The sequence below is a fragment of the Patagioenas fasciata genome, chromosome 32 (assembly GCF_037038585.1).
Source record: "Patagioenas fasciata isolate bPatFas1 chromosome 32, bPatFas1.hap1, whole genome shotgun sequence".
In the NCBI taxonomy this organism is placed as follows: Eukaryota; Metazoa; Chordata; class Aves; order Columbiformes; family Columbidae; genus Patagioenas; species Patagioenas fasciata.
Genome location: NC_092551.1, coordinates 3,870,814 through 3,893,442, shown reverse-complemented (window position 1 = coordinate 3,893,442; position 22,629 = coordinate 3,870,814). Strand labels below are relative to the sequence as shown.

The following is a 22,629-nucleotide window of genomic DNA, read 5'->3' as shown; positions in this document are numbered from 1 at the left end:
GGGCGGGGCCTGGGGGTAAGTCCCGGTGCACGGCGGTGACCCAGGCGTCCGGGAAGGACCCAGGCGTTCGGGGGGGACCCAGGCGTCTGGGGGGGACCCAGGCGTCCGGGGGCACCGCGCGGCGCGTCCCGTCCTGCCCGGGCGGGGCCGCCCCCGTCCCCTCCCCCCCGCCCCGTCTGGGCTTCATGTTAATGTGACCCCGCCCCCCTCCGGGGCTTTCCGGGGGACCCAGGCGTCCGGGAGGGACCCAGGCGTCCGGGCCCCGCCCCCTCCCGGCGTTGAGGGGAATTTAGGGGATTTTTGGATCCGTCTGAGTTTCCCTCCCAACTTCCGCTTCCCCATCAGTCGGGGCCGCCCCAAGGACCCAGGCGTCCCGGGGGGGAACCCCACACCCACCCACAGGGGACCCAGGCGTCCGGGAGGGACCCAGGCGTCCGGGTGCCCCCGCCCCGGTCCTGCCGCCAACAGGGGACACTGAGGCAGGACCCGCACTCCTGGGTCCCCCCCGGGCGCCTGGGTCCCTCCCGCACTCCTGGGTCCCCCGGGGCCGGTGACGCAACCGGAGTCGCCGAGTTCGTCGCTGACGTCACAGCGAAGGCGGCGCTGAGTCAGCGCGGCACGGCGGGGGCGGGCGGGGCGGGGCCAGCCGCTCTGGCCGCCTCTCGCTGCCCCTGGAGGACCGGAGGGCCCCGCGGGTACCCCCGGGGTCCCTGTGCCCGCCGGATCCCGCCAAGAAGCGCCGAACCCAGCGCTGGGGTTGACGTTTATTCCGGGGGGTTGACGTTTATTCCGGGGGGGTTGGCGTTTGTTCCGGGGGGGTTGGTGTTTATCCGGGGGGTTTTGGGGTGTCCCCCCCTACACCAGCTCCTCGGCGCTGGGGGGCGGGAACCAGCCCGCGTCCCCCCCCCGCAGCCCCGCGGGGTCCCCCGGGGGGGGCTGCAGGGGGTCCCCGGGGGTGTCCCCGATGTCGTCGAGCAGCTGGAGCTGCAGCTCGTCCTTGGGCAGCCTGTGGGACGGGGGCGTCACGGCAAAGCCCCCGGGTCACCCCAAAACCCGACACGGGGGCGCGGGGGGGCAGTTTGGGGGTGCAGGGAGGGTTGGGTCACCCCCCCCGGACTCCTGGGTCCCTCCCGAACTCCTGGGTCCCTGGGGCAGTCTGGGGTCGGGGGGGGGTCCCCACTCACGTGACGTCGAAGGCGGAGCCCCGGAACGGGGGTCCCCGCGGGGTCCCCGTGTCCCAGTACCGGTCGCGCTCCAGCGGCGGCAGCTCCATGGCCACCTCGTCCATGGCCAGCATGGACACCTGCGCCGGACGCCTGGGTTCCCCGGGTGCCTGGGTCCCTCCCGGACGCCTGGGTCCCCTCCCGGACGCCTGGGTCCCCTCCCGAACGCCTGGGTCCCCTCCCGGACGCCTGGGTCCCCTCCCGGACGCCTAGGTCCCTCCCGGACGCCTGGGTCCCCGGGGTACCTGGAAGTTCCGGTCGATCAGCATGTTGGTCTCGAAGTCGTCGTCGTCCTCCCCGAAGGGGTTGATGAGCTGCTCGGCCACCTGCGGGGGCACCGTGTCCCCATATCCCCATGTCCCCCCATGTCCCCCCATGTCCCCATGTCTCCATATCCCCGTGTCCCCATGTCCCCATGTCCCCCCATGTCCCCATGTCCCCCCGTGTCCCCCCATGTCCCCACCTTGAGCCAGCCCACGTAGAAGAAGAACTGCAGGAGGGTGAACACGGGCACCCCCAGGTCCAGCCCCGTGTCCCCATGTCCCCATGTCCCCCCATGTCCCCCCATGTCCCCATGTCCCCCCGTGTCCCCCCATGTCCCCACCTTGAGCCAGCCCACGTAGAAGAAGAACTGCAGGAGGGTGAACACGGGCACCCCCAGGTCCAGCCCCGTGTCCCCATGTCCCCATGTCCCCCCATGTCCCCCCATGTCCCCATGTCCCCCCGTGTCCCCCCATGTCCCCACCTTGAGCCAGCCCACGTAGAAGAAGAACTGCAGGAGGGTGAACACGGGCACCCCCAGGTCCAGCTCGTGCCCCTCGTAGCCCTGGGCCGGGTCCAGGAACTGCCGGCCCACCAGGCAGGTGGCGAAGAATGCGTACACGGCGATGGTCACCACCTGGGACATGGGACAGCCCTGTGTCACCACCCCCTGTCACCCCTGTGTCACCACCTGGGACATGGGACAGCCCTGTGTCACCACCCCCTGTCACCCCTGTGTCACCACCTGGGACATGGGACAGCCCTGTGTCACCACCCCCTGTCACCCCTGTGTCACCACCTGGGACATGGGACAGCCCTGTGTCACCACCCCCTGTCACCCCTGTGTCACCACCTGGGACATGGGACAGCCCTGTGTCACCACCCCCTGTCACGCCTGTGTCACCACCTGGGACATGGGACAGCCCTGTGTCACCACCCCCTGTCACCCCTGTGTCACCACCTGGGACACGGGACAGCCCTGTGTCACCACCCCCTGACACCCCTGTGTCACCACCTGGGACATGGGACAGCCCTGTGTCACCACCCCCTGACACCCCTGTGTCACCACCCATGTCACCCCCCTGCCCCCCCATGTCCCCAGTGACCTGTGTGTACACCAGGGGGACCCCTGTGTCCCCATGTCCCCCGTGTCCCCCCCATGTCCACCCCATGTCCCCCATGTCCCGGTGTCCCCCCCATGTCCCCCCCGTGTCCCGGTGACCTGCGTGTACACCAGGGGGACCCCCGTGTCCCCATGTCCCCCATATCCCGGTGTCCCCCCCGTGTCCCCATGTCCCGGTGTCCCCCCCGTGTCCCGGTGACCTGCGTGTACACCGGGGGACCTCTGTGTCCCCATGTCCCCCATGTCCCGGTGTCCCCCCCATGACCCGGTGTCCCCCCCGTGTCCCGGTGACCTGCGTGTACACCAGGGGGACGCTGATCCAGTCGTAGTGGAACAAGAGGCTGCAGCGGCTGCGGAACCGGTTCAGCTCCTGGGGACGGGGACAGAGATTGGGGTTCAGCTCCTGGGGACGGGGACAGGGGGACAGAGATTGGGGTTCAGCTCCTGGGGATGGGGACAGGGGGACAGAGATTGGGGTTCAGCTCCTGGGGACGGGGGACAGAGACTGGGGTTCAGCTCCTGGGGACGGGGACAGGGGGACAGAGATTGGGGTTCAGCTCCTGGGGACGGGGACGGGGGACAGAGATTGGGGACGGGGGGGTCAGAGACTGGGGTTCAGCTCCTGGGGACGGGGACAGGGGTTGGGGGTCAGGGGTTGGGGACAGGGGGACAGAGACTGGGGGTCAGGGGTTGGGGTTCAGCTCCTGGGGACGGGGGGGTCAGGGGGTCAGGGGGTCAGGGGTTGGGGTTCAGCTCCTGGGGATGGGGGGGTCAGGGGGTCAGGGGCTGTGGTTCAGGGTGCGTTATTCAGGGTTCGGGGTTCCCAGGAGGTCTGGGGGGGGCTCAGGGGGTGGTTTGGGTGGTTTTGGGGTGTTTGGGGGGTTCTGATCACCTCCAGCAGGGTCTGCAGGGCTCGGGGGATGGTTTGGGGTGTTTTGGGTGTTTTTGGGTGTTTGGGGTCACCTCGAGCAGGGTCTGCAGGGCTCAGGGGGTGTTTTGGGGTGGTTTTGGGTGGTTTTTGGGTGTTTTGGGGTTGGGGTCACCTCGAGCAGGGTCTGCAGGGCTCAGGGGGTGTTTTGGGGTGTTTCTGGGGTGGTTTTGGGTGTTTTTGGGGTGTTTTTGGGTGTTTTGGGGTCACCTCGAGCAGGGTCTGCAGGGCTCAGGGGGTGTTTTGGGGTGTTTCTGGGTGTTTCTGGGTATTTTTGGGGTGTTTTTGGGTGTTTTGGGGTCACCTCGAGCAGGGTCTGCAGGGCTCAGGGGGTGTTTTGGGGTGTTTCTGGGTGTTTCGGGGTATTTTTGGGGTGGTTTTGGGTGTTTTGGGGTCACCTCGAGCAGGGTCTGCAGGGCGGGCCCGTCGCGCAGCCGCCCCTCCCCCCGCGCCCGCGCCGCCAGCGCCGCGAACCAAACGCAGGGCACCCAGAACCGGTTGTGGGGCGAGCGCAGGCGCTCGAGGCGGCGCCGCTCGGGCAGCGTCAGGAACCCTGCGGACAGCGGCGACGTCACCACGGCCGCAGTGACGTCATCACGGCCGCAGTGACGTCATCACGGCCCCATGACGTCATCACGGCCCCGTGACGTCACCGTGCAGGCGCTCGAGGCGGCGCCGCTCGGGCAGCGTCAGGAACCCCGCGGGACAGTGGTGACATCATCACAGCCCCGTGATGTCATCAAAGCTCTGTGACGTCATCGCAACCCCATGACACAATCGCTGCCCCATGACGTCACCACGTCCCCTGATGTCATCATCACAGCCCCGTGACATCATCACACCCGCATGTCATCACAGTCCCGTGATGTCATCACAGCCCTGTGACGTCACTACCCGGCCTGTGACATCATCGCCACCCCGTCATGTGACTGCCACCCTATGACCATCAGCCGCGTGACGCCATCACCACCCTGTGACATCACCCGTGACATCGCCACAGTGTCCCCAACGCTCACCGGCCCCCACCAGCAGCACCGGTGCCGCGTGACGTCACCGTGACATCGCCCATGACATCGCCCATGACGTCACCCATGACGTCACCGTGACATCACCCCATGACATCACCATGACATCACCAATCACCCCATGACATCACCCCATGATGTCACTGTGACATCACCCCATGACGTCACCGTGACATCACCACATGACATCACCGTGACATCACCCCATGACATCACCGTGGCATCACCCCATGACATCACCGTGACATCACCCATGACGTCACTCACCGGCCTCCACCAGGTGCTCCATGGTGGGGAAGCGCTTCCGGGCGGCCGGGCTGACCGCGCGCAGCACCAGCAGTGCCAGCCCCAGCACCCCGTGACGTCACTGTGACATCACCCATGACGTCACTGTGACATCACCCATCACCCCATGACATCACCCGTGACGTCACCGCGGTGTCCCCACGACTCACCGGCCTCCACCAGGTGCTCCATGGTGGGGAAGCGCTTCCGGGCGGCCGGGCTGACCGCGCGCAGCACCAGCAGCCCCGCCAGCGCCGCCCAGCGCAGCAGCGTCCGGCGCAGGAGCCGCCCCCGCGCGTCCCCCCCCCGCAGGGACCCGGCCACGGCCACGGCCAGCCCGTCGGGGGTGGGCACGGCGCGGAACTGCCCCCACCAGCGCTCCAGCACCACGGCCACGTAGAACCCTGCGGGGAACATGGAACAGGGACACTGGGGACACTGGGGACACCGGGGCTGCCCCCACCAGCGCTCCAGCACCACGGCCACGTAGAACCCTGCGGGGAACATGGAACAGGGACACTGGGGACACTGGGGACACCGGGACTGCCCCCACCAGCGCTCCAGCACCACGGCCACGTAGAACCCTGCGGGAATGGGACACTGGGGACACTGGGACTGGGGGTCCCAGGGGGGTTTGGGGTCCCAGGGGTGTTGGGGCGCGGGGGTCCCGGTTTCGGGGCACGGGCCCCGTCCTCACCGAGCACGAAGGACACGGGGATCAGATCGGCCGATCGGTCGCAGTACAGAACGAGCTTCTCGAAGAGGCGGCGCTGGGGCTCGCTCAGCACCAACCTGCGCGGCCACGGCCCAGTGTCCCCAGCTGGCCCCAGGGTCCCCAGCTGGCCCCAGGGTCCCCACGTGTCCCCAACTGCCCCCAGTGTCCCCAGCTGGCCCCAGGGTCCCCACGTGTCCCCAACTGCCCCCAGTGTCCCCAGTGTCCCCAACCGCCCCCTGCATCCCCAGCTGTCCCCAAATGTCCCCACGTGTCCCCAACTGCCCCCAGTGTCCCCAGCTGTCCCCAACCACCCCCTGCATCCCCAGCTGTCCCCAAATGTCCCCACATGTCCCCAACTGCCCCCAGTGTCCCCACATGTCCCCAACCGCCCCCTGCATCCCCAGCTGTCCCCAAATGTCCCCACGTGTCCCCACGTGTCCCCAACTGCCCCCTGCGTCCCCAGCTGTCCCCAAATGTCCCCACGTGTCCCCACGTGTCCCCAACTGCCCCCTGCGTCCCCAGCTGTCCCCATGTCCCTGTGTCACCTGTAGGCCACACTCAGCCCCATGTCCCCAAGATGTCCCCATGTCCCCCATGTCCCCATGTCCCCCCCATGTCACCTGCACGTGGCGCTGAGTGCCCCGTTCCCATGGTGTCCCCGTGTCCCCATGTCCCCCCTGTCACCTGTAGGTGGCGCTGAGCGCCCCGTCCCCATGTCCCCACGGTGTCCCCATGTCCCCACGATGTCCCTGTGTCCCCATACTGTCCCCATGTCCCCATACTGTCCCCATGTCCCCATGGTGTCCCCATGTCCCCACGGTGTCCCTGTGTCCCCATACTGTCCCCATGTCACCTGTAAGTGGTGCTGAGTGCCCCATCCCCGTGTCCCCACGGTGTCCTCATGTCCCCCCATGTCACCTGTAAGTAGCACTGAGCGCCCTGTCCCCATGATGTCCCCATGATGTCCCCATGGTGTCCCCATGTCCCTGTCACCTGTAGGTGGCGCTGAGCGCCCTGTCCCCATGATGTCCCCATGGTGTCCCCATGTCCCTGTCACCTGTAAGTGGCACTGAGCGCCCTGTCCCCATGATGTCCCCATGTCCCCACGATGTCCCTGTGTCCCCACGCTGTCCCCGATGTCCCCCCATGTCACCTGTAGGCGGCGCTGAGCGCTCCTTCCCCATGTCCCCATGCTGTCCCCGTGTCCCCACGCTGTCCCCACTGTGTCCCAATGTCCCCACGCTGTTCCCACGTCCCCCCCCATCACCTGTAAGCGGCGCTGAGCGCCCCGTGCCCGTGTCCCCTCGCTGTCCCCGTGTCCCCACGCTGTCCCCATGCTGTCCCCACGCTGTCCCCACGGTGTCCCCCGTGTCACCTGTAAGCGGCGCTGAGCGCCCCGTAGGCCGCCAGGAAGAGCAGCAGCTCCCGGTAGAGCAGTTTGTAGATGCTCCCGCGCCACAGCAGCAGCAGCCGCGAGAAACCCGCGAAGCGCGCGGTGGCCACCCGGGCGCTGTACGTCACCGTCATCGCGGACAGACGGACAGACAGACGGACACGGGACCTGGGAGGGACACCCGGGCGCTGTACGTCACCGTCATGACTCACGGACAGACGGACAGACAGACGGACACGGGACCTGGGAGGGACACCCGGGCGCTGTACGTCACCGTCATCGCGGACAGACGGACGGACAGACGGACAGACAGACGGACACGGGACCTGGGAGGGACACCCGGGCGCTGTACGTCACCGTCATCGCGGACAGACGGACGGACACACGGACAGACAGACGGACACGGGACCTGGGAGGGACACCCGGGCGCTGTACGTCACCGTCATCGCGGACAGACGGACAGACAGACGGACACGGGACCTGGGAGGGACACCCGGGCGCTGTACGTCACCGTCATCGCGGACAGACGGACGGACAGACGGACAGACAGACGGACACGGGACCTGGGAGGGACACCCGGGCGCTGTACGTCACCGTCATCGCGGACAGACGGACGGACAGACGGACACACGGACACGGGACCTGGGAGGGACACCCGGGCACTGTACGTCACCGTCATCGTGGACAGACGGACGGACACACGGACAGACAGATGGACACAGGATCTGAGACATGCGGGCGCTGTACGTCACCGTCATCGCAGACAGACACACAGACCGGGGCTGGGACAGACGGACACGGGCCCGACACACAGACTGAGGCCGGACACACAGACACGGGGACCTGGGACAGACGGACACGGGGTGGGGGGCGGCTGGGGGGGCCCTGAGATGGTAACCGGGGGGGGGGGGTGTGCACACCTTGGGGACACCCAGGGACACCCTGGGGACACCGGGGACACCCTGGGGACACTGGGGACACCCAGGTACACCCTGAGGACACCGGGGACACCCTGGGACACCGGGGACACCCGGGACAGCCCGGGGGTGGTGAAATGTGACCCTAAGGACACCCGATCCTGCGAGGGGACACCCGGGGGCTCACAGAACACCCTGGGACACCCCGGGACACCCAGGGACACCCCGGGACCCCGGGGACCCCGCCAGCCGCCCCTCACCTGCGGGTCCCGGCTGCCGCGGCTCTGGCGCCGCCGGACGTCCCGGGGCTTTAAACCGCGGCGGCCCAGCCCGGGGCGGGGGAGGGGAGGGGAGGGGGGTGGGGGCTGGGGGTGGGGGTGGGGGGTGGGGGGTGGGGGATGTGGGCACAGGGACAGGGACACGGGACACGCGGGGCCGGGGGACCCGCCCGGGCCCTCCCCCCCGCCCCCTCAGCGGCCGCTCCGGTCCGGCCGGTCCCGACCCCGGGGAACGGAGCCGGGAGCCGGACGCCTGGGTCCCTCCCGAACGCCTGGGTCCCCCCGAACGCCTCGGTCCCTCCCGAACGCCTGAGTCCCACCTGATCGCCTGGGTCCCTCCCGAACGCCTGGGTCCCTCCCGAACGCCTGGGTCCCTCCCGAATGCCTGGGTCCCACCTGATCGCCTGGGTCCCTCCCGATCGCCTGGGTCCCTCCCGATCGCCTGGGTCCCTCCCGAATGCCTGGGTCCCTCCCGAATGCCTGGGTCCCACCTGATCGCCTGGGTCCCTCCCGATCGCCTGGGTCCCTCCCGATCGCCTGGGTCCCTCCCAAACGCCTGGGTCTCACCCGATCGCCTGGGTCCCTCCCGATCGCCTGGGTCCCTCCCAAACGCCTGGGTCCCACCTGATCGCCTGGGTCCCTCCCGAACGCCTGGGTCCCCCTGAACGCCTGGGTCCCCCCGAACACCTGGGTCCCTTCCGGACGTCTGGGTCCCTCCCGGACGCCTGGGTCCCCCCGAACACCTGGGTCCCCCAGCAGCACTGGCTCTGTCCCCCGGACGCCTGGGTCCTCCCGGACGCCTGGGTCCCTCCCGGACGCCTGGGTCCCTCCGGACGCCTGGGTCCCCCAGCAGCGCTGGCTCTGTCCCCGCGGCCTCGTGCCAGCGCTGAGGTGACAGGGACAGATCACAGTGGGACACGGGGACAGGCGGGGGGGCCGAGCGCTAATGAGGGCCCCGCTAATGAGGGTCCCGCTAATGAGGGTCCCCGTGTCCCTGGGCCTGCGGCCAGTGCTGCTGACATCACCGCCCCCCAGGGGACCCAGGCGTCCGAGCCCCCCCATCGTCACCCCCCCCGTCACTCAGGGGACCCAGGCGTCCGGGCCCCCCCATCGTCACCCCCCCCGTCACCCAGGGGACCCAGGCGTCCGGGTCCCCCCATCGTCACCCCCCCCGTCACCCAGGGGACCCAGGCGTCCGGGCCCCCCCATCGTCACCCCCCCCGTCACCCAGGGGACCCAGGCGTCCGAGCCCCCCCATCGTCACCCCCCCCGTCACCCAGGGGACCCAGGCGTCCGGGCCGCCCCATCGTCACCCCCCCCGTCACCCAGGGGACCCAGGCGTCCGGGCCCCCCCATCGTCACTCCCCCCGTCACCCAGGGGACCCAGGCGTCCGGGCCCCCCCCATCGTCACCCGAGTCCCCGTGTCCACTTCCCAACTTTATTATTTACACGAGGTCCCTGGGGGGGTCCCGGCTCCGCCCCCCAGCCCGGGGGACCCGGATGGGTGGGGGGGCACGGGGGGACACGAGCAGCCCTGGGGGGGACGCGGTGCTGGTCGGGCTGCTGGGGGGGGCAGAGCCCTCCAGCCCCCCCGGGGGTCATTGATGGGGGGTCTGGGGGGGTCATTTGGGGCTGGGGGGGGTGAGGGGCTCCAGCAGGCGCAGCTGAACGTGTTGAAGTGCTCAGCCCCTCCGGGGGGGTTGGGGCCTCACAGGGGGTCTGGGGGTGCCGGGGGGCCCGCGGGGGCCCGGGGGGGTCATTCGGGGCTGGGGGGGCTGAAGGGCTCCAGCAGGAGGGAGCTGAAGGTGTTGACGCGCTCGGCGCCGCGAACCTCGTGGGGCAGCAGCGGCAGCTTCACGATGTGGAAATCCTCGTACAGGTCCTCCATCTGGGGCACCCGAAATCAGCCCAAACACCCCAAAATACACCCCAAAACACACCCCAAACACCTCGTACAGGTCCTCCATCTGGGGCACCCGAAATCAGCCCGAACACCCCAAAATACACCCCAAAACACACCCCAAACACCTCGTACAGGTCCTCCATCTGGGGCACCCGAAATCAGCCCAAACACCCCAAAATACACCCCAAAACACACCCCAAACACCTCGTACAGGTCCTCCATCTGGGGCACCCGAAATCAGCCCGAACACCCCAAAATACACCCCAAAACACACCCCAAACACCTCGTACAGGTCCTCCATCTGGGGCACCCGAAATCAGCCCGAACACCCCAAAATACACCCCAAAACACACCCCGAACACCTCGTACAGGTCCTGCATCTGGGGCACCCGAAATCAGCCCAAACACCCCAAAATACACCCCAAAACACACCCCAAACACCTCGTACAGGTCCTCCATCTGGGGCACCCGAAATCAGCCCGAACACCCCAAAATACACCCCAAAACACACCCCAAACACCTCGTACAGGTCCTCCATCTGGGGCACCCGAAATCAGCCCAAACACCCCAAAATACCCCCCAAAACACACCCCAAACACCTCGTACAGGTCCTCCATCTGGGGCACCCGAAATCAGCCCAAACACCCCAAAATACACCCCAAAACACACCCCAAACACCTCGTACAGGTCCTCCATCTGGGGTGTTACCCCAAAATACACCCCCAAACACCCCCCTCAGCTCCCCCCCAACGCTGGCCCCAGACCCCCCAACGCTGACCCAGGACCCCCCAACGCTGACCCCAGACCCCCGGCCCCCCCGGTTACCTGCTGCAGGTCCTTGGCCTGGCTGCGTTTGGCCGCGCACATGGGGCACAGAGACACCCCCAGACCCCAATGCTGACCCAGGACACCCCAAAACTGACCCCAGACCCCCCAGGACCCCCACACCCCCACGTCCCCCCTACCTGCTCCAGGCCCTTGGCTGGAGGTGTCCGGCCTCGCACACCCTGCACAGGGACACCCCCACACCCCAACACTGGCCCAGGACCCCCAGGACCCCCCGTTACCTGGTCCAGGTACTTGGCCTGGACGCGGTGCCGGTTGCCATGGTTACCTGGTCCAGGTACTTGGCCCGGACGCGGTGCCGGTTGCCCCGGTTGCCCCGGTTGCCCCGGCTGCCGCGGTTACCTGGTCCAGGTACTTGGCCTGGATGTGGTGCCGGTTGCCCCGGTTGCCCCGGTTGCCCCGGTCGCCCCGGTTGCCGCGGTTACCTGGTCCAGGTACTTGGCCTGGATGCGGTGCCGGGCCTCGCACATCTTGCACGGGCGCCGCGGGTCCGGGAACACCAGCTGGTTCACCACCACGTTGTGGGTGTCGATGCGGCACTTGGCCAGCTCCTGGATCAGCCGCTCGGTCTCGTACAGCGACAGGAACTCCGCGATGCACACGCAGATGAACGTCGTCTGCTCCTGTGACAGTGACACAGGGACAGTGACACAGGGACAGTGACACAGGGACACACGGACATGGTCACACTGCCCCATGTCCCCCCGACACCCCCGTCCCCGGTACAGCAACAGGAACTCCACGATGCACACGCAGATGAACGTCGTCTGCTCCTGTGACAGGGACAGTGACACAGGGACAGTGACACAGGGACACACGGACACGGTCACACTGTCCCCGTGTCCCCCCGACACCCCCGTCCCCGGTACAGCGACAGGAACTCCGCGATGCACACGCAGATGAACGTCGTCTGCTCCTGTCCCCCCCAAAGGTGACGCAGTGACAATGACAGTGACAACAACACGGGGACCCTGCCATGGGGGTGACACCACCCCTGTGTCACCCTGACACCCCCATCCCCTGTACAGGGACAGGAACCTGGTGACACAGACACGGATGAGCCTGGTCTGTTCCTGTCCCCAAAGGTGACACGGGGACAATGACACAGGGACAATGACACAGAGACAATGACACAGGGACAATGAGACACTGCTCCCCATGTCCCCCCACACAGCGACAGCAGCTTGGTGACACAGACACAGCTGAATGTGCTCTGCTCCTGTGCTCAGGGGTGACAATGACGTGGTGACACTGCCATGAGGGTGACACCGCTCCCCGTGTCCCCCACCCCCCGTGCCCCACCCCGCGACAGGAGCTTGGTGACAAAAGCACACACACGGACAAACACCACCTGCTCTTGTCCCCCCACGGTGACAGTGACACCCCCGGTGCCACCGGGCTGGGGAACAATGTGACAGGGCCCTGGTGTCCCCAGGTCCCCGCCTGGCCCCGCGGCGCTGGATCCACAGGAATGCGACCGGACCGGCCGCGCACCCTGTCCCCTGGGCCCTGTGTCCCCTGCCCTCACAGCCCTGTCCCCAGGGCCCTGTGTCCCCTGCCCTCACAGCCCTGTCCCCTGGGCCCTGTGTCCCCTGCCCTCACAGCCCTGTCCCCAGGGCCCTGTGTCCCCTCCCGCTCACAGCCCTGTCCCCAGGGCCCTGTGTCCCCTGCCCTCACAGCCCTGTCCCCAGGGCCCTGTGTCCCCTGCCCTCACAGCCCTGTCCCCAGGGCCCTGTGTCCCCTGCCCTCACAGCCCTGTCCCCAGGGCCCTGTGTCCCCTCCCGCTCACAGCCCTGTCCCCAGGGCCCTGTGTCCCCTCCCGCTCACAGCCCTGTCCCCAGGGCCCTGTGTCCCCTGCCCTCACAGCCCTGTCCCCAGGCCACGTCCCCTCCTGTCCCATCCCCCTCACAGTGTCCCATCCCCCTCATGGTGTCCCCAACCCTCACAGTGTCCCCATCCCCCTCACAGTGTCCCTGTGTTCCCAGTGTCCCCAATGTCCCCACGTCCCCTCCGTACCGGGTCCCTGAACTGCTCGCTCACGGAGCGGATCCCGTCCCTGTCCCCATGTCCCCAGTGTCCCCAATGTCCCCATGTCCCCCCGTCCCCTCCGTACCGGGTCCCTGAACTGCTCGCTCACGGAGCGGATCCCGTCCCTGTCCCCAATGTCCCCATGTCCCCACGTCCCCTCCGTACCGGGTCCCTGAACTGCTCGCTCACGGAGCGGATCCCGTCCCTGTCCCCAATGTCCCCATGTCCCCACGTCCCCTCCGTACCGGGTCCCTGAACTGCTCGCTCACGGAGCGGATCCCGTCCCTGTCCCCATGTCCCCAATGTCCCCGTGTCCCCACGTCCCCTCCGTACCGGGTCCCTGAACTGCTCGCTCACGGAGCGGATCACGGGCAGCGTCTCCTCCAGCTTGGACGCCAGCTGGTCGGCGTTCATGTCCCCCAGCCCCAGCATGTTGCACATCTGGGGGGTGACAGCGGTGACGGGGGGCCCAGGGGACCGGGACCCCCCAGGGCCTCCCCGGGGGCCCCCCGGCCCCACCTGGGAGATGAAGGGGCTGATCTGGTTCTTGATCTGCATGAGCCGGCCCAGCCCGCGCTCCACGATGGTGGGGAAGTTGAGCAGGCGCAGCGTGTGCCCCGTGGGGGCCGTGTCGAACACCACCACCGAGAAGTTCATCCCCTTCACCAGCCTGGGGGGCACGGGGGGCTGTAACCCCCCCCAGAACCCCCTGAGAGCCCCCGGGACCCCCAAACCCCCCAGAGCCCCCTCAGCCCCCCCAGAGCCCCCTCAGCCCCCCAGAGCCCCCTCACCCCCCTGTCAATCACCACCACCGAGAAGTTCATCCCCTTCACCAGCCTGGGGGGCACGGGGGGCTGTAACCCCCCCCAGAACCCCCTGAGAGCCCCCGGGACCCCCAAACCCCCCAGAGCCCCCTCAGCCCCCCCAGAGCCCCCTCAGCCCCCAGAGCCCCCTCAGCCCCCTGTCAATCACCACCACCGAGAAGTTCATCCCCTTCACCAGCCTGGGGGGCACGGGGGGGGTCAGGGGCTGTAACCCCCTCCTGGGATCCCCCTGAGCCCCCCTGGGACCCCCAGAGCCCCCAGACCCCCTCACCCCCCAGAGCCCCCTCACCCCCCTGTCCATCACCGCGACAGAGCCGCTGCCCCACTGCCCAGCCTGGGGGTGCCAGGGGTATTGGGGGACACAGCCCCCCCTGTGAAACCCACGCCCCCCCGTGACCCCTGTCCCTCTGTGTCCCCCGTGACTGCTGTCGCCCTGTGCCCCGTGTCCCCATGCGACCCCTGTCCCTGCCACGTCCCTCCGTGTCCCCCCGTGTCCCTGTGTGCCCCCGTGATCCCTGTCCCCCGTGTCCCCCCGTGTCCCTCTGTCCCCCCTGTCCCCCGTGTCCCCCCGTGTCCCCCCGTGTCCCATGTCCCCCATGTTCCCCTGTGTCCCCCCGTGATCCCTGTCCCCCCTGTCCCCCTGTGTCCTACGTCCCCCCATGTCCCCCTGTCCCCCCATGTCCCCCCGCGATCCCTGTCCCCACTGTGTCCCCCTGTGTTCCCCGTGTCCCCCCGTGTCCCCCTGTGTGCCCCCGTGTCCCCTGTCCCCCCGTGTCCCCCGTGTCCCCCCGCGATCCCTGTCCCCCCCTGTCCTCACTGTCCCCCGTGTCCCCCTGCGTGCCCCCGTGTCCCCCTGTCCCCCCGTGTCCCCTGTCCCCCCGTGGCCCCCGTGTCCCCCTGCGTGCCCCCGTGTCCCCCTGTCCCCCCGTGTCCCCTGTCCCCCCGTGGCCCCCGTGTCCCCCTGCGTGCCCCCGTGTCCCCTGTCCCCCCTGTCCCCCTGTGTCCCCCCATGTCCCCTGTCCCCCCGTGTCCCCCTGTGCCCCCTTTGTCCCGCGCACCTCATGACCTCTGCGTAGCTCATGGCCTCGTCGATGCCCGGGAAGGCGCTCATGGCCTCCTGCATCATCTTCTTGCCCATGCTCAGCACGTTGTCCTCCTCGAAGAACTCGTCGGGCAGCTCGGCCACGCCCAGGCTGGGGTCGATCTCCTGGGGTCAGGGGTCAGGGGGGTCAGGGGGGTCTGGGGGATCAGGGGAGTCTGTGGGTCAGTGGTCAGGGTTGGGGTCTGGGGTCAGGGTCAGGGTCGGGGTTTGGGGTCTGGGGTCAGGGTTGGGGTCTGGGGTCAGGGTCTGGGGTCAGGGGTCTGGGGTCAGGGACCTGGGGTCAGGGTCAGGGGTCTGGGGTCAGGGACCTGGGGTCAGGGTCGGGGTCAGGGGTCTGGGGTCAAGGTTGGGGTCTGGGGTCAGGGTCAGAGCTGGGGTCTGGGTTGGGGTCGGGGTCTGGGGTCAGGGTCTGGGGTCAGGGTCGGGGTCAGGGGTCGGGGGTCGCGGTCGGCGCACCATGGCGAACAGGTTGTCGTAGCCCTTGACCTTGGTGGGCACCTTGGAGAATTTCTGGTCGAAGGCGTCGGAGATGTTGTGGGCGGGGTCGGTGGAGATGATGAGCACGCTGTCCCGGACCCGGCACAGCTGGACCGCCAGGCTGCAGCTGGACAGACGGACAGACAGACACGGGTCAGCGGGACAGACAGACAGACACAGACACACAGACCCGGCACAGCTGGACCGCCAGGCTGCAGCTGGACAGACGGACAGACAGACACGGGTCAGCGGGACAGACAGACAGACACAGACACACAGACCCGGCACAGCTGGACCGCCAGGCTGCAGCTGGACAGACGGACAGACAGACGGACAGACAGACGGACAGACAGACACAGACACACAGACCCGGCACAGCTGCACCGCCAGGCTGCAGCTGCACGGACAGACAGACAGACAGATGGACAGACAGACACAGGTCAGCGGGACAGACACACAGACACAGACACACAGACCCGGCACAGCTGCACCGCCAGGCTGCAGCTGGACAGACGGACAGACAGACGGACAGACAGACGGACAGACAGACGCGGGTCAGCGGGACAGACAGACACAGACAGACACGGGTCAGCGGGATGGACAGACACAGACAGACACGGGTCAGCGGGATGGACAGACACAGACACACAGACCTGGCACAGCTGGACAGGCAGGCTGCAGCTGGACAGACGAACAGACACACAGACACGGGTCAGCGGGATGGACAGACAGAAAGACAGACACACAGGGATCAGTGGGACAGACAGACAGACCCGGCACAGCTGCACCGCCAGGCTGCAGCTGCACAGACAGACAGACACGGGTCAGCAGGACAGACAGACAGACAGGGGGACATGGGGACAGACACACGGAGCCGGCACAGCTGGACCGCCAGGCTGCAGCTGGACGGACACACGGACACGGGGACAGGCCAGGCTGAACAGACACACGGACACGGGGACAGGCCAGGCTGGACGGACACACGGACACGGGGACACTGCCGGGGGGGCTCACGTGGGGACGGGGGGGGCGCTGCCAGGGGTCCCTGGGTCCCCCACAGCGAGGGGCGGGCAGCCCGGGGAACCGATCCCCGGGGGCCCGATCCCCATGGGCCCGATCCCCGGGGCCCGATCCCCGGGGGCCCGGTCCCCGGTCCCCCCGCCCCCACCTGCAGGTGGTTTTGCCCACGCCGCCCTTCCCGCCCACGAAGATCCACTTGAGGCTGCGCTGCTCGATGATGTTGGCGAGCGTGGGCTCCAGCGGCTCCACGTCGGGCGCGTCCTCGAATTCCTCGGCCTCCGCCGCCCACCCGCCCGCCGCCGCCATCTTCCCTGGGAGCCCCTCCCGCGCTCCCATTGGCCGCGGCCGCGCCGCGCCGCCCCGCCCCCCGCGCGCCATTGGCCGCCCGCCCCGCCCGTCCAGCGCGAGGGGCGGGCCCGCGCGGCCGGCGTTGCCTTGGCGACGCCCGCCGCGTTGCGTCATCAGGCGGCGCCGCGCGCGTCCCGGCGTGCCCCGCGGCGCGGCGGCGGAGCAAGATGGCGGCGCACGGCGAGGAGCGGGAGGCCCCGGAGGCCCCGTCGCCTCCTCCCGGGCCCGGCGGCGGCGTCAACGTTTTCGCCAACGACGGCAGCTTCCTGGAGCTGTTCAAGCGCAAGATGGAGGCGGAGCGCGAGCGGGAGCGCGAGCGGGAGGCGGCGGACGCGCCCGGGGGCGCCGGGGCCGGCCCGGCCGACGGCTCCAAGCGCAGCGGCGGCGCCTTCGGCTTCGTAAGGAGGCGGCAGCCCCGGGGCCCCCGGGAACACCCGGGAAACCCCCGCGCCCCCCCGGGAGCCCCCGCACCCCCCCGCATCCCCCGATCCCCCGGGGTCCCCTCCCGCGCTCCGCGGTTCCCCCTCCCCCCCCCCCCCCGTTGGTTTTGCCGCTCGTGAAACCGCGCGAAACGGCCCCAAAACGGGACCCGGACAGCGCGGGGCTGGGCGGACGGACGGACAGCGCGAGGGGGATGGACAGACGGATGGATGGACAGAGTGGGGGGGATGGACGACAGACGGACGGATGGACAGAGTGGGTGGGATGGACGGACAGACGGACGGACAGCGCGGGGAGGATGGACAGACGGAGTGGGACGGGGGGGGGATGGACGGACGGACGGACAGTGGTGGGGGGGTGGACGGATGGACAGCACGGGGTGGGGACGGATGGACAGAGTGGGGGAGGATGGACGGACGGACGGACAGACAGACAGTGGGGGGGGGGATGGACGGCAGAGGGGGGATGGACAGACAGACTGGGGGGCAGGGAAGACAGACGGACGGGGGGGGCAGATGGATGGACGAACAGACGGGGGATGCGCGGACGGACAGCGGGGGGGGGCTGGACAGACGGACGGACAGATGGATGGACGGACAGACGGACAGAGCACGTCCGGTGACTCCGGTGTCCCCAGGTCGGGCGGCGCCGCGGCGGCAACAAACTGGCCCTGAAAACCGGGGTGGTGGCCAAGAAACAGAGGACGGACGAGGAGGTGGGGGGGCCGGGTCACGGGGGGGCGCTGGGTCACGGGGGGGTCACTGGGTCACGGGGGGGCACCGAAGGGGACGCTGGGGGTCATGGGGGGCACTGGGTCATGGGGGGGGGGCACCAAAGGGGACACTGGGGGTCATGGGGGGGATCACTGGGTCATTGGCGGGGGGACACTGAAGGGGTCGCTGGGGGTCATCGGGGGCACTGGGTCATGGGGGGGGGGGAGGGGGCACTGAAGGGGACGCTGGGGGTCATGGGGGGCACTGGGCCACGGGGGTGGGGGCACCGAAGGGGTCACTGGGGGTCGTGGGGGGCACTGGGTCACGGGGGGGACACTGAAGAGGCCACTGGGGCTCATGGGGGGATCACTGGGTCATGGGGGGGGCACTGAAGGGGTCACTGGGGCTCATGGGGGGATCACTGGGTCACGGGGGGGGGCACCAAAGGGGACACTGGGGGTCATGGGGGGATCACTGGGTCACGGGGGGGGCACCAAGTCCCAGGGGATGATGCTGGGGGGGTCACAGGGGTCACTGGGTCATGGGGTGGACATGGGGGGGTCATGGGGGATGATTCTGGGGGTCACGGGGTGTGATGGGGGGGTCACGGGGATGATGGGGGGGTCACGGGGATGATTCTGGGGGTCACAGGGGGGTCAAGGGGTGTGATGGGGGGGTCACAGGGGATGATGTGGGGGGGTCACAGGGGTCACTGGGTCATGGGGTAGACATGGGGGGGTCACGGGGGATGATTCTGGGGGTCACGGGGTGTGATGGGGGGGTCATGGGGGATGATGGGGGGGTCACGGGGGCTGATTCTGGGGGTCACAGGGGGCTCATGGGGTGTGATGGGGGGGGTCCCGGGGGGGCTGCCCCACAGGCCCCGCCCATTTCCGTGCTTGCCCCGCCCCGCAGGTGCTGACGAGTAAAGGCGACGCGTGGGCCAAGTACATGGCGGAGGTGAAGAAGTACAAAGCGCACCAGTGCAGCGACGACGACAAAACGCGGCCCCTGGTCAAATAGCGCCCGGCCACGCCCCCGGCCACGCCCCGACCGTGCCCGGCCACACCCGGCCACGCCCCACCCGGCCACGCCCCTTGGAGGGGGCGGCCCCGCCCGTTTTTGCGGCGATCAAAGGACTCAGTGGTGGAGCCGTTGGCCCCGCCCCCGCGGCCCCGCCCCCCGCGGCCCTTCTCCACCCCCCCCCCCCCCCCGCGGGATTTTGGGGCGAAAGCCGGGGCGTTGGGGTGGGGGAGGGGCGGGGGGCGCTGCATTAAAGACGCCGGAGGGTTCGGAGCCGCCGGCTGCTTGTGGGTGAATTGGGGTGAATTGGGCCGGTTTGGGGTGAATTGGACTGGTTTGGGGTGAATTGGCCCGGTTTGGGGGGAGTTTGAGCGGTTTGGGGTGAATTGGGCTGGTTTTGGGGTGAATTTGAGCGGTTTGGGGGTTTTTCCCGGGGGGGTGGCAGCTGCAGGCGGGACTGACCGGTTTGTGCCCCCAGGCCCCCCAGTACGTCCACCCGCTGGTCCCAGTTCCAGCTCCCAGTGCTTCCAGTTCACCCCGCATTCCCTTCCCAGTCCCCCCCGAATCCCCTTCCCAGTTCACCTTAAACCTCCCCCCAGCCCCCCCCCGTTCCCTGTGACCCTTCCCAGCCCCCCCGTTCCCCTCGACCCCTCCCAGCCCCCCCCGTTCCCCGTGCCCCCCTCAGTGCCCCCAGTTCTCCCGCAGTTCCTCCGGGCCCGCCCACTCGCCGCAGCGCGGGGGAGTCTTCCCCCCCCCACCCCCCTTACTCCGCAGTGGTTCGTTCCGCGCGCGGTGCACGCCGGGAGGCGCAGTCGAGCTTGGCCGTTGGGTTCCGCGCATGCGCGGGGCCGCTCCCCGCCCACCCCGCGCGGTGGCTCCGCCTCCGGCGCACGCGGCGCCCCAGCGGTGCGCGCGGCCCGCGGCGGGAGAACGCTCGGGAGCGGACCCCCCCCAAACCCCCCCCCAAAAACCCCCCAAAAACCCCCCCCGGAACCCCAAAACCGCCCCGGATGGCACCCGGGACCCCCCAGGGAGCCCCGCAGGTACCGGCCCCGCGGGGCCTGGCGGGGGCGGGGGGGAGGACATTGGGGGTTTGGGGGGGGACGCTGTGGGTCGGGCGACCGAACCGGGCGGGGGGGGCTGGGGGCAAACGGGGAGGGGGGTGTGGATCTGGGGGGGGATCTGGTTCCCCCATCGCTCTGTGTGTCCCCCCGTGTCCCTTCCTACCCCCCCAAATCCCCCGGTGTCCCCCCGGTGTCCCCCGTGTCCCTGTGCCCCCCCGTGTCCCTGTGCCCCTCCCCCCGTGTCCGTTCCCACCCCCCCCCACGTTCTTCTGTCCCCCCACGTGTTTCCCACGTGCTCTTGTCCCCGTGTCCCTGTGTCCCCCGTGTTCCCCCACGCGCTCCTGTGCCCCCCATGTCCCTTACTGCCCCCCCCATCCCGCTGTGTCCCCCCGGTGTCCCCCCCGTGTCCCTTCCCACCCCCCCAGTCTCCTCTCACCACGTGTCCCCCCCGTGCTCCCGTGTCCCCCATGTCCCTGTACCCCCCATCCCTGTCCCCCATGTCCCTGTGCCCCCCATCCCTGTGCCCCCCCGTCCCTGTCCCCCATGTCCCTGTTCCCCCCCCCATCCCTGTCCCCCATGTCCCTGTGCCCCCCCATGTCCCTGTGCCCCCCATGTCCCTGTGCCCCCCATCCCTGTACCCCCCCATCCCTGTCCCCCATGTCCCTGTCCCCCCCATCCCTGTGCCCCCCCATCCCTGTCCCCCATCCCCCTGTGCCCCCCCCATCTCTTTCCCGCTTCCTCCCGCAGGGACCCGGGCTCTGCGCCCCCCCCGCCGGACCCGGACCCCCCGGACCCCCCACATCCCCCGTGAGCAGCTCCTGAGCAGCTGGGGGCGCAGTCGGAGCAGTGAGTGCGGGGCACCCCGAACCCCCGGGGACCCCCCGGACACCCCAACCCCCCTAGGGACACCCCAACCCCCCCGAACCCCCCCCAGACACCCCAAACCCCCCAGGGACACCCCAACCCCCCTGAACCCCCTGGACACCCCAACCTCCCTGATCCCCCCATGATCCCCCCAGACACCCCAACCCCCCTGAACCCCCCCCATCGTCCTGCTGAGGGTGTGGGGGCCATGGGGACACACGGCCGTGGGGGGGCACAGGGGTCCCCGACCCTCCCGCGGCCCAGGGCTGGCGCTGGGGACCCCGGGACCCCCGGAGCTGATGACAGACCCTGCACTGAGCCCGTGATGCTGGTTGTGTTCGTACTGTCTGATCCGGGGCGCCGCGGTGTCCCCCGGTGTCCCCAGTGTCCCCTGGCGTCCCCCGGTGTCCCCCGTGTCCCCCTGTGTCCTGCGATGTCTCTCACTGTCCCCACTGTCCCCAGGGTGACAAGGATGACGACACCAGCAGCAACCAGGACGTCTGGCTGTGGGTCCACAAGTGGCGCTCGGTGACAGTGATGGTGATGCTGACAGTGGTGGTGACAGTGATGGTGACAGTGGTGGTGATGGTGACGGTGACAGTGGTGGTGATGGTGACGGTGACAGTGATGGTGACGAGGAGCCCAACAGGGACAACGGGGACGCGCTGCCCGAGCGGAACCTGAGTATGGGCGGGAGCCGGGGGCTTTGGGGTCACCCGGGATGTTTGGGGTCACCCGGGGTGGTTTTGCCCATGTGTGACGTCATTGCCCATGTGTGACGTCACTGCCCGTGTGTGACGTCATTGCCCGTGTTCGGTGTCTCCGGTTCCAGCTCCGGCTGCCCCCGCGCCCCCCCCATTCCCCCCGTCCCCCCCATCCCCCGCTCCGGGACGCTGGCTGACTCGGTGGGATGGGACGTCACCTCGAACAGCCGGTAACGTCACCGGTGTCACCTCCAGCAGCCGGTAACGTCACCGGTGACATCTCGAACAGCCGGTAACGTCACCGGTGTCACCTCCCAGTGTCCCCCGTACCCCCCATGTCACCCCCGTGTCTCTTCTGTCCCCCCGTGTCCCCCCGTGTCCCCGGACCCGCTGATGACGGTGACATTCGAATCCCGAACTCCCCCTGTGGAACTCACTGATCTGAGGGTCCCCGGCCCCCCGTGTCCCCTCCTGTGTCCCCCATGTCCCTTCCCATGTCCCTGTGTCCCCTGTGACCCCTCCTGTGTCCCCATGTCCCCCGTGTCCCCTCCGGTGTCCCCTATGACCCCTCCTGTGTCCCCATGTCCCCCGTGTCCCCTTCTGTGTCCCCACATTGCCCCGTGTTCCCCCCTGACCGTGTCCCCGTGTCCCCTGCAGCGCCCGAGGCCGCGGATCCAGCCGCACGAGCTCTGCCCCCCGGGCAGGACGGACGGACAGACCAGGATGGACGGACAGACCCGGATGGACACACCGACCCCCCTGGATGGACGGACAGACCTGGATGGACACACCGACCCCCCTGGGATGGACAGACAGACCCGGATGGACACACCGACCCCCCTGGATGGACAGACAGACCCGGATGGACACACCGACCCCCCCGCCCCTCCCTGAGCCCTCGGAGGGGGGAGGGGCAGAGCCCGGGGTGGGGGGAGGGGCAGAACCGGGGGTGGGGGGAGGGCAAATTGGGGCTAAAAGGGCCAAAAACGGGGGTTGAGGGGGTGGTGCTGGGACCCCCGCCCCTCCCCCCGCACAGCGACCTATGGCGGTGCCCCCCGTTGTTCCCGCGCGGCGAACAGAGCCCGTTATTGACCGTTATTGATGGTTATTGGCCGTTATTGGT

The 22,629-nt window shown here is 69.1% G+C and overlaps 3 protein-coding genes across 4 annotated transcripts; 1 reads left to right on the top strand and 2 right to left on the bottom strand.

Moving 5' to 3' along the window:
- Positions 1-183: 183 nt before the first annotated feature.
- On the bottom strand, positions 184-7,979 carry BEST2 (bestrophin 2). Its single transcript, XM_065859256.2, has 9 exons — positions 6,936-7,979; positions 5,543-5,637; positions 5,016-5,249; positions 3,934-4,088; positions 2,900-2,977; positions 1,969-2,121; positions 1,469-1,549; positions 1,185-1,303; positions 184-1,006 (listed from the first exon to the last, which is right to left on the bottom strand). Exons 1-9 carry the CDS (start codon positions 7,085-7,087, stop codon positions 856-858), a joined length of 1,218 nt encoding a protein of 405 aa, XP_065715328.2. The 5' UTR covers positions 7,088-7,979; the 3' UTR covers positions 184-855.
- Positions 7,980-9,573: 1,594 nt separating this feature from the next.
- Positions 9,574-16,669, bottom strand: GET3 (guided entry of tail-anchored proteins factor 3, ATPase). Of its 2 annotated transcripts, none has more exons than XM_071800691.1 (7): positions 16,498-16,669; positions 15,309-15,456; positions 14,809-14,957; positions 13,446-13,596; positions 13,260-13,367; positions 11,324-11,521; positions 9,574-10,037 (listed from the first exon to the last, which is right to left on the bottom strand). In XM_071800691.1, exons 1-7 carry the CDS (start codon positions 16,653-16,655, stop codon positions 9,906-9,908), a joined length of 1,044 nt encoding a protein of 347 aa, XP_071656792.1. In that variant the 5' UTR covers positions 16,656-16,669; the 3' UTR covers positions 9,574-9,905. The 2 variants fall into 2 exon arrangements, with proteins under 2 accessions (XP_071656792.1, XP_071656791.1); XM_071800690.1 differs by lacking the exon at positions 9,574-10,037 and adding an exon at positions 10,044-10,748.
- A 165-nt stretch (positions 16,670-16,834) lies between these two features.
- Positions 16,835-19,147, top strand: TRIR (telomerase RNA component interacting RNase). Its single transcript, XM_071800673.1, has 3 exons — positions 16,835-17,095; positions 17,776-17,853; positions 18,767-19,147. The coding sequence occupies exons 1-3, from the start codon at positions 16,865-16,867 to the stop codon at positions 18,872-18,874; spliced, it is 417 nt and encodes a 138-aa protein (XP_071656774.1). The 5' UTR covers positions 16,835-16,864; the 3' UTR covers positions 18,875-19,147.
- The last annotated feature ends 3,482 nt before the right edge of the window (positions 19,148-22,629 follow it).